The sequence below is a fragment of the Mus caroli genome, unplaced genomic scaffold (genome assembly GCF_978045245.1).
Source record: "Mus caroli unplaced genomic scaffold, Mus_caroli_1 scaffold_7, whole genome shotgun sequence".
Taxonomy (NCBI): Eukaryota; Metazoa; Chordata; class Mammalia; order Rodentia; family Muridae; genus Mus; species Mus caroli.
The window spans coordinates 111,247,446-111,260,596 of record NW_028227262.1 but is presented as its reverse complement, the minus strand read 5'-3'; the positions used below and the strand labels follow the sequence as shown (position 1 = coordinate 111,260,596).

At 42.6% G+C, this 13,151-nt stretch overlaps 1 protein-coding gene across 1 annotated transcript in view; it reads left to right on the top strand.

Annotated features, from left to right (window-relative positions):
• The first annotated feature begins 543 nt into the window (after window positions 1–543).
• The window catches only part of Ift56 (intraflagellar transport 56), a 44,891-nt gene continuing 32,283 nt past the window's right edge, over window positions 544–13,151 (top strand). Inside the window, exons 1-6 of the mRNA XM_021164800.3 lie at window positions 544–638; window positions 1,106–1,243; window positions 4,302–4,394; window positions 6,483–6,597; window positions 8,725–8,774; window positions 10,140–10,285. Of these exons, the coding sequence (XP_021020459.1) occupies window positions 636–638; window positions 1,106–1,243; window positions 4,302–4,394; window positions 6,483–6,597; window positions 8,725–8,774; window positions 10,140–10,285 (545 nt within the window). The 5' untranslated portion in view covers window positions 544–635. The remainder of the gene's footprint in view (window positions 639–1,105; window positions 1,244–4,301; window positions 4,395–6,482; window positions 6,598–8,724; window positions 8,775–10,139; window positions 10,286–13,151) is intronic.

Here is a 13,151-nt window from a genome sequence, read left to right as displayed (position 1 = left end):
CCTCACATCCAATGCTGATCTCTCCAAACTGGCCTTAGAGAGAAGCGGTCCGTGTACACGAATAAAAAAGCTTGCTTTAATTAATTTGGTCATGATGATTTGGGGTGGTGGTCTTTCTCCTCCCATCTTTGGGGTTAACATTGTCTCGAGGAAATATTTTGGTATCACTTCTGCCTCCAAACTATCCTTTGGTTCAGCAGGTACCAGCAGAAAACAGAGACAAAGTAAGAGACAAGCGGAGCTGTTGTCATTCTCACCCTAGGCAAAACGGAAGTGGTCCTTGAAAATTACCTTCCCAAGAAACTTGCGTTTGAAATATACTTCCTAGTTGTAATAGTACTTCTAAATCGCCTTTTCTTAAACTGCATTCCTAAGCAGAGACACAAGCACATTTTCATCCTCAGCACAAACAACAAGGATCCGCTCCCTTGAGAGAAGCACCTACTCTTCCAGCTGCGGAAACACAAGGAACCAAGAAGCTGAGGACATTGGTCTTGGGCGAGCCCTTTCTCAGAAGGACCAGCCTCCTGGCGGCGTTGCCGTGGAGACGGAGCTCGCTGTGTGGATGTGGCAACTCGCCGAAGCACAGCCTTTGCAGACTATCTGCAGCGGGGGCTCACAGGACCGACGCCAAGATGGTTAGTGGCTCTGAATAGTAAGGGTGGGGGGTTTTGAATAGGTTTGTACCTGGGTTTAGAGTTCTCAACGCACTGTTGGATAGAATCTAGGTGCGTCTCTAGAGGGCGATCCCTTTATCCCTCCAGTGTTTCCACCGGGAATAGGGAGGGATGCGAAGAAATATATGTACCTCGATGCTCTGTTACCTCCTGCTTCTTCATTTCCTGATATTAGACTGTGAACTGGAAAAAAGAATCTTGGAAGACCTAGGTAGTAGAAGCTGCGTGAGTGTTTGTCTCTTATGGATAAAGTTGTTGGAAGTAGCTATTCGGTACCCCTTCAGTAGTAGGTAATGGTCCTTTTACTAAAATGCACAATAAAAAAAGAATCTGATGGTAAGGGTGTGACAGGTAGATCTGACTGAGAGCTGTTACCCTCAGTTTAAAAATGACTTTTGATAGAACAGTCTTTGCTATTTGTTTTACAGATGCTTTCAAGGGCCAAACCCGCTGTGGGCGGGGAGTCACCGCACACTGACAAAAGAAAGAAGAAAGGGAGGAAGATTCCAAAACTAGAGGATCTACTTTCGCAGAGAGATTTCACTGGCGCTATTACCCTATTGGAGGTAATGTCCAAGGAAAGTTTACTTCTCAGTCTTGTGGATGGTGGGTTGAATGCTGGTTACTATGCTATTGGGACAGGTGGGCACAATATGGGTAATCCAAACAAACATAGCCAGATGCATATTCCAGACTCCAAGTTAACTATAAACCTGATGAAATACAAAACATTTTGGACTGGAGAGATGGTGCGACATTTAAAAGTGCCGGCTGCTTTTCCAGAGGACCTTAATTCCCAGTACTCACGTTCCTGCTCACAGCCATTAGTAACTCAAATGTTAGGAGATTCAAGGCCTTCTGGCTTCCTTCAACAAACATATGGTGCATAGACATACATGAAGACAAAACACTTGTACACATAAAATTATTATTTTTTAGTTCCACAAATGGTGAATCTAACCTAAAAATACAGTATTACATTTAACAGTGTCAATTCACACATTATTTACCATAAATACTGGGTGATTTGTAACTTCTTCCTATTTACATTTTGGTAAAAACAAATAAGTGATTTTTACTATTTACAGTTTAAAACTATTGTAAACCCATAAAGCATTTCAAGTCTGTATGGCAGGATCATTTTTTTTAAACCAATGCTAGGTATGAATCTCCCTTTTTAATATGCATTGGAAGTACCAAGGATAGTTAGCTGTTTCTGTTTCTAGGCGATTGCTTTACTGATTTGAATTCACTAGCTCCGCAGTGATGCACAGGAAGCTGCATGTTGGGTAAGTAGTCTGAGAAATCCTTCTGACCTAAAGTTGTCCTGGGAGGCTGAACTTTGAGAAACTGCTTGTGGAAAGCACTCGGTACAGAAGAGTGCAGGGTGCACCAAGGGATGCAGAGTTTGACAGCCTGGTCCAGTTATCCTGTGCTGTAACCTATTGTATCACATTTTCCACCGGCCACATTAATGTGAATCTACGGTCATGTAACTCTGAAACCGTCCATACTACTTGTTTGATTAGTTTTATGCATGTTTCTCAGTGAAACATACATGTAAGAAGAACCCTATGTGTCTTGCTAGTGCTTTGATATTGAGTCCACTTGTTTAGCTCTCGTGTGTCAGCTGTCATCTTTGGCAGTAGGTGAGTTGCCTTGGAAGGACCTTCTAGCAGTGCAAGTCAGAGGACTGAATACCATGTACATGTCTATTTGTTGTTGTTTGTTTTTAAGACAGGGTTTCTCTGTATAGCCCTGGCTGGCCTGGAACTCACTCTGTAGACCAGGCTGGCCTCACATTCAGAGATCTGCCTGCCTCTGCCTCCTGAGTGCTGGGATTAAAGGCGTGCACTGCCACTTCCTGGCTGTCTCATTACTTTTTAAAATTAGCTTACAAACTAGCAGACTTCTCTAAAGCATTTCATTGACAGTTTTAATTGCCCCTCCCCTCCCCTCCTCTTCTAGTCGCTCTTCTGACTTCCTACTGCATACCCCTCCAAACATTCCCATCCCCATTTATTTCCTCTTGCATTTTCAAACTAAAACATTAAAAAAACTTATGTCTAGTTTGTATCTGCATGTGGGTATGTGCACCCAAATGCAGGTGCCCACAGAGGCCAGAAGAACTGGATGCCCTAGACCTAGAGTCACATAAAGCTGTGAGCTGCCTTATGAGGGTTCTAGGAACTGAACTCGGGTCCTCTTGAAGAGCAGCAAGAATTAAAAATAAAAGTACCGGGCTGATTAAAGATGAAAATAAAGCAAACCAAAAACAGTACAAACAAACAAACAAACAAACAAACAGCTTAGGGGCATTGAGGGTTTATTTGGCCTATAATTCCTGGTTGCCATTTGTATTGAGGCAAGTCTGTGCAGGGACTTGAAAGCTGTCCTGCTTGCAATTCTATACACTATTACCTCTGTATAAGGAATTCACTTTACACCCAAAGAAGCCCTGGGTTTTGGTTTTGTTTCTTTGAGACAAGATGTCTGTTTAAGCAGGCCTTAAACTCACTATGTAGACCAGGCAGGTCTTGAACTCATGAGATTCATCTACTTCTGCCTCCAGAGTGCTTGGATTAAGAATGTGCTCCACCATGTCCAGCTAAGCATTTACACCTGTGCCCAGCACCCATGCCCAGCTCCCTAGGTTGTTTCAGTCAGGGTCTTTATCACAGTAGAATGAATGAAACTAGGACACATGGTAACTGAGAATCATTCTCAGCTCTGTTCTCTGCAATAACATTTATTTATTATTAGCCGAGGAATTCCTAAGGTTGTTTTGTTTTGTTTTCAAGATTTATTTATTTATTTTATGTGAGTACACTGTCACTGTCTTCAGACATACCCCAGAAGAGGGTGTCAGATCCCATTACAGATGGTTGTGAGCCACCATGTGGTTGCTGGGAATTGAACTCAGGACCTCTGGAAGAGCAGTCAGTGCTCTTAACCACTGAGCCATCTCTCCAGCCCCCTAAGTTTTTATAATGGACGCAAAAGGCTGTCTTCTGGACATCTTTAGCTCTTCTAGTCTGTAAGTTAGCCTGACTAGGCTAACAGGATGCTTTCATGGCCTGTCTTCAGAGAAGGTTTATGAATTGTTAATATTGTGTTGTGTGCACATGTGAACAGAATAAGATGGAAGTGTGAGATTGGATGCAGCAGAGCCCAGTGGTGGGAGCCTGGGCTTTGGAGGCAGACATGAATTTAAGTCCCATTAGCACAGGGAGCAGCCATAAGATCTTAGAAGCATTGCTAGGCCTCTAACCGTTGGTTATTTGGTTATTTATATAGCTTTTGAGCATCATCCAGAATTATTAGATAACTCACATACTTTCTGGAGAAAGGTGCTAACAAACACAGAAAAAAAATCCGGAATATCTGGGGGGCGGGGGGGGGGGATGGAGTTGTATGCCAATTAGAACATTACTGTGCCGATTCCTGTCAGTGCTGGCTTAGCTGAGCTTCGAGTATTGTCCAGCCTCTATTAGCATTCGGTGTGTTTATCAGTAACTCAGCATACCTTTACCAAGCCAAGCCAAGCCCAACACCCCAAAGCTTTTACTAATAAAATTGTGTTTGTTTTTGTTTTTTTCATGAAATTTTAATGTGAATGTGAAGTTCAAGCGCCATGTTGGGGAGCAAGAAGACGACAGTAACTTATGGATTGGATACTGTGCTTTTCACCTGGGTGACTACAAGAGAGCTTTGGAGGTTAGTGGGGAAATCCAACCGGTGTTTACAGTGACATTATATGGTATATACTCATGGTAGCAGCCAAGCAATGCAGGAGGAAACAAAGTAAAAGGAAAGCAATTGCCCCATCTGCCTTCCCCAGCCCTATGTCTTTTAATACAGGCATCCACTGATCCTTCTTACCACACTGATTCAGGGAGGGGTGGGGAAGGTCACTGAACACATGGAATATTGTTTGGAAATCTTTTTGGAATAAGCACTCTGATACCAGTGAGGGTAGACGAGAGGAGCTGTCACTGGTGGACTGAAGCCAAGACAGCTCCTGAAGGGCTTCAGCCCCAGGTCCAGGTTATACTCTCATTTCATACTCTAAAACCATGAAGTGGTGCAGGCAAGCCAGAAGCTGCAATGACAGTCAGCAGCAGGCAGCAGGTTGTTAAGGGCAACAGCCAGTTATTTCAGCTGTGCACAGGAAATCATGCTGGCAGATAGGTAGCACAAGCAGTGCTCTACATAAGTCACTAAATCAGTCACTGTATCAGAATCTAATAACTGGTCTTTTCTACCTTATTCTGCTTCAGTGTGAAACTAGAGGAGGGAATACCTGTGGCTGGGAGTGTTTGGAAGGGTATGCAGGGAGGAGTCAGAGATAGCCTAAAGAAGGAGGGGCGGGGAGGGTCAGTTAAAACTATCCATGAAAATCCTGTAGGGAAGTGTGCTAGTTTGTAAGTTAATTTTTAAAAATAACAGCCAGGCAGTGATGGTGCACACCTTTAATTCCAGTACTTGGGAGGCCAAGGCAGGCAGAGGCCAGCCTGGTCTACAGAGTGACCTTACTCTGAGTTCAGGATACTGAGTTCCGGGATAGTCAGTTCTACATAGTCAGTTCTACAAAGAGAGACCCTGCCTCAAAATAAATTAATAAATAAATAAGTAAATGGCAGTTATTTATAAAGAAATTTTCTGCTTAACTTCTCACTTTGCTATATAATGTGTAAAGTAAAATACTTGTATAAAACCCAAAAACTATGACTAGGTATAGGACTCTAATATACTGTATGAGTATTTAACACATTTGATAGTATCATTTATGTATAATATAAGTTAGTATTATAAAATGATTTTAAATACAATCCAAAAGTAACTTTATAAAATGGTCTGACATATGAGTCTGTATCTTACTAGCCCTTCATTTTCACATGTATGCTAATGAGACTGTAACATGTTAGCATTCCAATGAGACTGAACTCAGGGTCTGGCACATATCAGGTGTGCATTCTACTATTCAGCTATACCTCTGCATTTCACAGTCATTTAAAAATAATTGATTGGGGCTGGTGAGATGGCCCAGCAGTTAAGAGCACTGACTGCTCTTCCAGAGGTCATGAGTTCAAATCCCAGCAACCACATGGTGGCTCACAACCATCCTTAATGAAAAACAAATAATAAAAAACCTATGGGCCAGAGCCAGCGGGGCTGGAATGAAAGGGAAGGGGGTGGGGAATAAAGGAAAAAAGTGATTGATTGATTGATTGATTGATTTTAGGTGCATAGGTATGAGTGTTTTGCCTGCATGTGTGTATGTGAACCAGGTTCATGCCTGGTACCTGTAGAGACCAAGAGGACATTGGGTCTTTTGGAACTGGAGTTACAGATGAGTGTAAGCAGTCATGTGGGTGCTGAAAATCGAACCTGGGTCCTCTGCAAGAACAGTCAGTGTTCTTAGCCATTTCTCCAGAAGTCCCATCTGTATGTCTTTTTTGTTTGTTTGTTTGTTTCTTTCTTTCTTTCGAGCTGCATGTCTTTTTAAGTTAGCTAAATATATTTCAGTTGTTTTAATTTCTGAAGGCTTCTAAGTAAGACATTTTAAAAATGAGGAAAATGCAAAGTGTAAATATTACATACAAGAAACAAAGTGTAAATTCTGTGTCTAAGAGGCCTGTCTGGGTAGAACCACACATGAGCGGACCCTCTTCCTGTAGATAACGGCTGAGAGGATGTAGGAGCCCCATAGTGTGAGCTACTCTGAGAGAGAGAACTCTCCTTCCTAGAGAATGGACGCTTGCTTTACTGTCGAGCACGACCATCACCAAATGTCTGTTTCAGGAATATGAAAACGCAACGAAGGAGGAAAATTGCAATCCAGAAGTGTGGGTGAACTTGGCCTGCACCTACTTTTTTCTTGGGATGTATAAACAAGCAGAAGCTGCTGGGTTTAAAGGTAAAGTGAGCTTTTTATATATCACTTTGACTTAATGGCCCATTCACTGCTGTAATTCCTACTGTCTTATGGTGAGTCTTTGCTTTGTACCTACTTTTATCTTTGCTTCTAATGTGTGTGTCTTATAGATAATTCAACTTACAGTTGAAACTTTATTTTTAAATCCAGTCTTGCAGTCTTTGCTTTTTTTTTTCCTGGGTGCTGGAGACTTAGTCCAAGGCCAAATGCTTGTTGTACTTGTAGTACTCTACTACAGAACTAAACCTCAGGCATGAGAGCTGAAAAGTAACTTTGCTATTCATAAACTTCAATAGCTGTGAAAGTTAGTCCCTGGCTGGGATCAGATGGGGCAAGGTGGCTTTACAAGGTGCCACAGGTGGCCCTCAGATGAGGGCAGTGGTTAGGAGCGTTGGCTCGGCTACTCTGCTGTGGGACTTATTGCTTACAGTGAGAAGCCTGGACGCCAGCCTAACGATCCCCACCTGAAGAGGCTGGCGGACTCCCCACCTTAGAAGCTGCTCGTCAGAGTTGCCAATGAACAGTCATTAGCAGACTTGTGATGAAAGAGAATTAGAGAGCAAATCAAATGAGACTTAAGGAAACCTAGAGAAAGTGGGCAAGGGAATATTGATTAAGATATTGTAAGGGGGGGCTGGTGAGATGGCTCAGTGGGTAAGAGCACCCGACTGCTCTTCCGAAGGTCAGGAGTTCAAATCCCAGCAACCACATGGTGGCTCACAACCATCCGCAACGAGATCTGGCTCCCTCTTCTGGAGTGTCTGAAGACAGCTACAGTGTACTTACATATAATAAATAAATCTTTAAAAAAAAAAAAAAAAAAAAAGATATTGTAAGGAAGGTGGGTGTGGTGGCACATGCCTTTAGTCTCAGCACTCTGCAACCAGAGGCAGGTGGCTGAGTTCAAGGCCAGCCTGATCTACAGAGTGAGTTCCAGGACAGTCAGGGATACATAGAGAGACCTTGTTCCCACCACCACCAAAATAAATTGTTTTGATTTTCAGGGTAGAATTCATGTTTATATGTATAAAACTTACCCATTTTTCAAGGAAAATGGGGAACTTAAAATGACTCTTAATTTGTACCCCATTTTTCATATACACTAGTGTAAGTTTTCCAAATGTAATCAATCACCAGGTCCCTTGGGACACTACCTGTCATGTTTGTAAGACTGTGTACTGAGACAGTTGGTAGGCACATGGAGGATGCGTGCAGAAGCCACCTTCATTTCTTTACTCACATGCCTTTTTCATTTCTTCATGCATTGATGTATGATATTGTTCTAGAAAAGAGATATAGAATTGGTTGTCCAGAATTGGAAAATTGACAAGACTACAAATAAGACTGGGACTTGAAAGGGATTTAGCCTTTTTCTTAGCTGCCTGTTTAAGGGTGGCACTTAACTAGGGTAGAAGATCCCAGGGAAACATGAGAGTATAATTTTGGATCTAGGAAAATGTGGGAGTTTAATTCTGGAAGGGGGGATTTCAGGAGGAATTGATAAAGATCCCTGGGGTGAATGGCAAAATGTGGGTGGATGCATGTGTGTTTTCAGGTGGCAAGAACTCTTACCAGTGTTTGGTTCAGGGTGTGCACGGCGCAGAGGCAGACCAGGCTGTGCGTGTGCACTGCTGTGCTGTAGGACATCACAGCAGTGTCAGGGTACAAGTCGGAGTGGAGAGCAGGACTTAGAACAGCTAGCTGCCTTCTCGCTCTTGTGCAGCCCTGCAGGTGGGGACCAGATGGTTTATTCTAGCAGACACGTAGAGCTAGGTTAGAATTGGGGCAGTCCACCTGAGACTCATCTCATCCCGACAAGGGACTAAGTTTCATAGACCATTGAGCTTTTTCCCCCAAGATTTTTTATTTATGTGAGTGCTTTGCCTGTGTGCTCCCTTGGAGGCCAGAAGAGGGCACCAGATCTCCTGGAACTGGAGTTACAACAGTTGTAAACACATGAGTGAATTTGGAACTGAACCTAGTCCTCTGCAAGAACAGAAGTGCTCTTAACCACTAAACCATCTCTCCAGCCTAATTTCAGTGCATATTGATAGCTGTTATTTTAAAACCCCATGTTTATCAAACAACATGGTTCTTTTTTTCCCCCAGCTCCAAAAAGCCGGCTCCAAAACCGCCTACTGTTCCATCTGGCTCACAAGGTAACCATGTTCTCATTCCACATTTCTCGCTTTAAAAGCATTTTCCTCTCTTCCCTTTGCCAACAGCAGTGGAAATACTTAACTGGAAATTTCTGTTAATGTTGCTAAATTGTTTTATAGAAAGCTAATTAAGTCACAAACAAGTAGCATATAAAAATATATGCATTTAGCTGGGCGGGGTGGCACACACCTTTAATCCTAGCACTCGGGAGGCAGAGGCAGGTGGATTTCTGAGTTCGAGGCCAGCCTGGTCTACAGAGTGAGTTCCAGGACAGCCAGGGCTATACAGAGAAACCCTGTCTCAAAAAACCAAAAAAATAAAAACTTAAAAAAATATATGCATTTAAAAATTTTACAACCTAACTGTTCCTATTATTTTACAGTGTTAAGAATTAAACCCAGGGCCTTGTGCATGCTGTTCATGTGCTCTGCTCTTGGCTTTGAGAGGTGATTTTGCTATGTTGTGCAGGCTAACCTAAAACTTACTGCACAGCTCAAGATGACCTCAGACACATAAGTTTCCTGCCTTAGCCTCCTAGCCGCTGGGGTTAAAGGCACACACCACCACACAAGGGCCTGTAACTGCCATCTGACTGTTCTGTTTATTTGTCCCAGATGATCAAAATGCCATCTCTTTTTTTCCTTGTATCCTTTTTGCATTGATTTTTTAAAAAATTTCCATGTTTGCCCTCTGTTAGCTTGTTGTTATGTATACTTTTAATAGTACTTGATAGGTTTCTATAGCTTATGTTCTTTACATGTTGAAGGTTTTTTGGTTGTTGAGGGTTTTCCCTTTTCGTTCTGTTGTTGTTCATTCCTTGTAGGGCTTCAATAATATGTACCTATGCAAACAGTTTCATTGTGTCACAAGTAAACACTTCTATTTCTCTCTATTCTTTGAGGAAATTTCTTACTAATTTTTTTGGAGCCATGTCTAATCATGTATTAAATCCATCCATGTACTTAGTTCTTAATTTCAATTGTTGTGGTCTTTCCCAGAATTTATATTTTAATTTTAAAACTTTTACTAAAACTTCCTAATTTCAGGCAAAGAATTGTCAAGGGGTGAGGGCAAAGAAATAGGAAGAAAGAAAGAGAAGAGAGAAAAGAAAACATAAGAAGGGGAAAAATAAATAGGGTGGAGATATAAGTAATAAACCATAGCTGTAATGTGTGGCCTTTCTGTTCCCAAGGCTCTGTCTTCAGAGATGTTGTCATCTTCCTCTACAGCAGGCCCAACAAGTTAAGGAGCTAAGAGATGAAGAAAACAGGGATGCAGGGCCAAAGCGGTGTTCAGGCCTCCATCACCTGTGATTCTCTCTCACTTGAATGTGAATTTCTGCCTGTCTTTTCTCACAATTGTAGTTTAATGATGAGAAGAAATTAATGAACTTTCATCAGAATCTTCAGGATATCAAGGAAGACCAGCTTAGTTTGGCCTCAATCCACTACATGCGATCCCATTACCAAGAAGCTATTGATATATACAAGCGGATCCTGCTGGACAACAGGTCTGTGCTCTTTTCTGATCACTTTAAATCTCTGTCATTTTATTCTTTGTTCCCAGTTTGGCTTAGAACCTAGTGCCTTTAGATCCAGTACGACCATGTGTTCAAATCCATCTCACTGATAATCCAATGAGGTTAAGAATGCCTTGTATATTGTTCACATCAGACTTTCTCTACCCTTTTTCTTTGGTTGTTTTTGCTCTTAGTTTTATTATTTTATGTGTATAGGTGTTCTGCCTGCATGTATGTGCATCAAATGTGTGCCTGGTATCTGTGGAGGACAAAAGAAAGCATCACCTTGTCTAGAACTGGAGTTACATATGGTTGTGAGCTGCATGCAGGTATTAAGAATAGAACCTGGGTCCTCTGGAAGAGGAGGCAGTGCTTTTAACCACTGAGCCACTTCTCCAGCTCCTTTGTTTTTTGAGACAGGTTCTTACTATCTGTTGTGGACCTCTTATGTAGATCAGGTTGACTTTGAACTTACAGATCTCCTCCTGCCTCTGCCTGCAGAGTACTGAGGTTAAAGGCGTGCCCTCATGCTTGGCCTCAGCCTTTTCACTGGCATCCCTCCTTTGTAAGGAGCCGTTTAAATGCCTTCCAAATTCCCGTAAAATATATAAACGGATGTGTTTATTGATCACTGTATAATATATATTTATTTTATGTATATATTTTTTTAAATTTAAATTTTTGGAAATTTCAAACTTGTTACTTTCTATGCTATCCTTTTCTTATTCTTTAATCTTTTTTTACAATCCAGACTTTATCCCCTTTCCAGTCCACCCTCTTACTGTTCCACACACCCTCAACCCCTGCCATCTCCAAGAGGATATCTCCACCTACACCCTCCCTCCCCACCAGATCTTCCCACTCTCTGGGGCCCCCAGTCTCTTGAGGGTTAGGTGCATCTTCTCTGACTGAGTCCAGACCCGGCAGTCCTCTGCTGTATGTGTCAGGGGCCTCATATCAGCTGGTGTATGCTGCCTGTTTGGTGGGTCTGAGAGATCTCGGGATCCAGGTCAGTTGAGACTGCCAGTCTTCCTCTAGAGTTACCCTCCTTCTCAGCTTCTTCCAGCTTTTCCCCAGTTCAACCACAGGGGTCACAGGTTGCTTGTTGGGCCTTTTGGAGGGCCATCATGATAGGCCCTTGTTTGTGAGCACTTCATAGCATCAGTAGTAGTGTCAGGCCTTGGGTCCTCTCCCTGAGCTGGATCGCAGTTTGGGCCTGTCACTGGACCTTCTTTTCTCAGGCTCTTCTCCATTTTTGTTCCTGCAGTTCTTTCAGACAAGAACAATTCAGGGTCAGAGTTGGGTTTTTTGTTTTTTTGTTTTTTTGGTTTTTCGAGACAGGGTTTCTCTGTATAGCCCTGGCTGTCCTGGAACTCAATTTGTAGACCAGGCTGGCCTCGAACTCAGAACTCCACCTGCCTCTGCCTCCCAAGTGCTGGGATTACAGGGTGTGCACCACCACGCCTGGCTTGTTTGTTTGTTTGCTTGTTTGTTTGTTTGTTTTTGGGTCAGAGTTTTTGACTGTGGGATGGCAACCTCACCCCTCCACTTGATTCTATCTTTAAAAATTAATAATAATTTATAAAATATCAACAAAAAGAATGTATTATTTAAGCCTGGCCATGGCATCATACTAGTGTAATCTCACTACTTAGGAGGCAGAAGACACCTCTTATGGCCTCCATGGCACCAGGCTCATACATGGGGTACAGACATATTTGTTATTAAATGAAAATCCCAGTTTCCAAATGTGGGCTACATCCCTGTGAATTGTGACCAGGAAGGCCCTAAAGGCCCCTGAACAATACAGGATGTTGCCATTGCTTTTGGTTACCTACTAGAACTAGATGTCTTAGTATTGAAGAGTCACATATTTTTGTTGCAAGATACAGAGGAATATAGCTGGGACTGAGCTAGAAGCTTCCTCTCCTGGTGTCTTAATCACTGTTCTATTGCTCTGAAGAGACATCATGACCAAGACAACTTATAAAAGCATTTAATTTGAGGGTTAATTACAGTTTCAGAGGGCGATTCCATGAGAGTGGAGAGCATGGTGGTGGGGGTGGGGATAGCTGAGAGTTTACATTTTATGACAACAACAGAGAGAGAGAGAGAGAGAGAGAGAGAGAGAGAGAGAGAGAGCGCGAGCGAGAGCACTAATTGAGAATGAACTTGGGCTTTTTGAAACCTCAAAACCTTCTCCTAGTGACACACCTCCTCTAACCAGACCACACCTTCTAATCTTTCCCAAACAGTTCCACCAACTCTGGACCAAGAATTCAAATCTATATGAGCATATTTGATCCATTCTCACTCAAACCAAGACACCTGACTAGCTTTCACGGTGCTGGAAGGTTCTATGCCAATTGCTGGAAGAAAATTGTCAACATTCTTCCTCGGCTGTGTGTGCTGTGTGCTAAACTACCAACATGCTAGGCAAGATTGCCCACAAGTGCAATAGTGGTAGCAATGTCATGGGGCAACGACTGCCTTCTGGTTGGATCTGAGGACTTTTCCTCAGTGAGAATTCTGTTCTGGTTCTGTAAAACTGGTTAAAAGCCCATGACTCTAAAAGTCGCTTCCTCTCGTAGAGAAGCTACCGTTGTTGCTTTTGTACAGGGATGTGATGTGCCTCTCAAACTACCTTTTAGATGGTTAGACACATAGATTAGATTAGGGAAGAAAGTAGAAAAGAAGGTGAGAGGAAAGGGTGTTGACGAATGCTGCCCTCTGGGTATCTTGAGTTCCCTTGAATGCTCCAAATCCCAGTACAGAGTAGGGGATGCTCACAAAGCTCTGCCCTTCCTTCAGAATTTATGATCAGTTGATAGCTGCTGGGGAGGAGGCGTCACCTAGG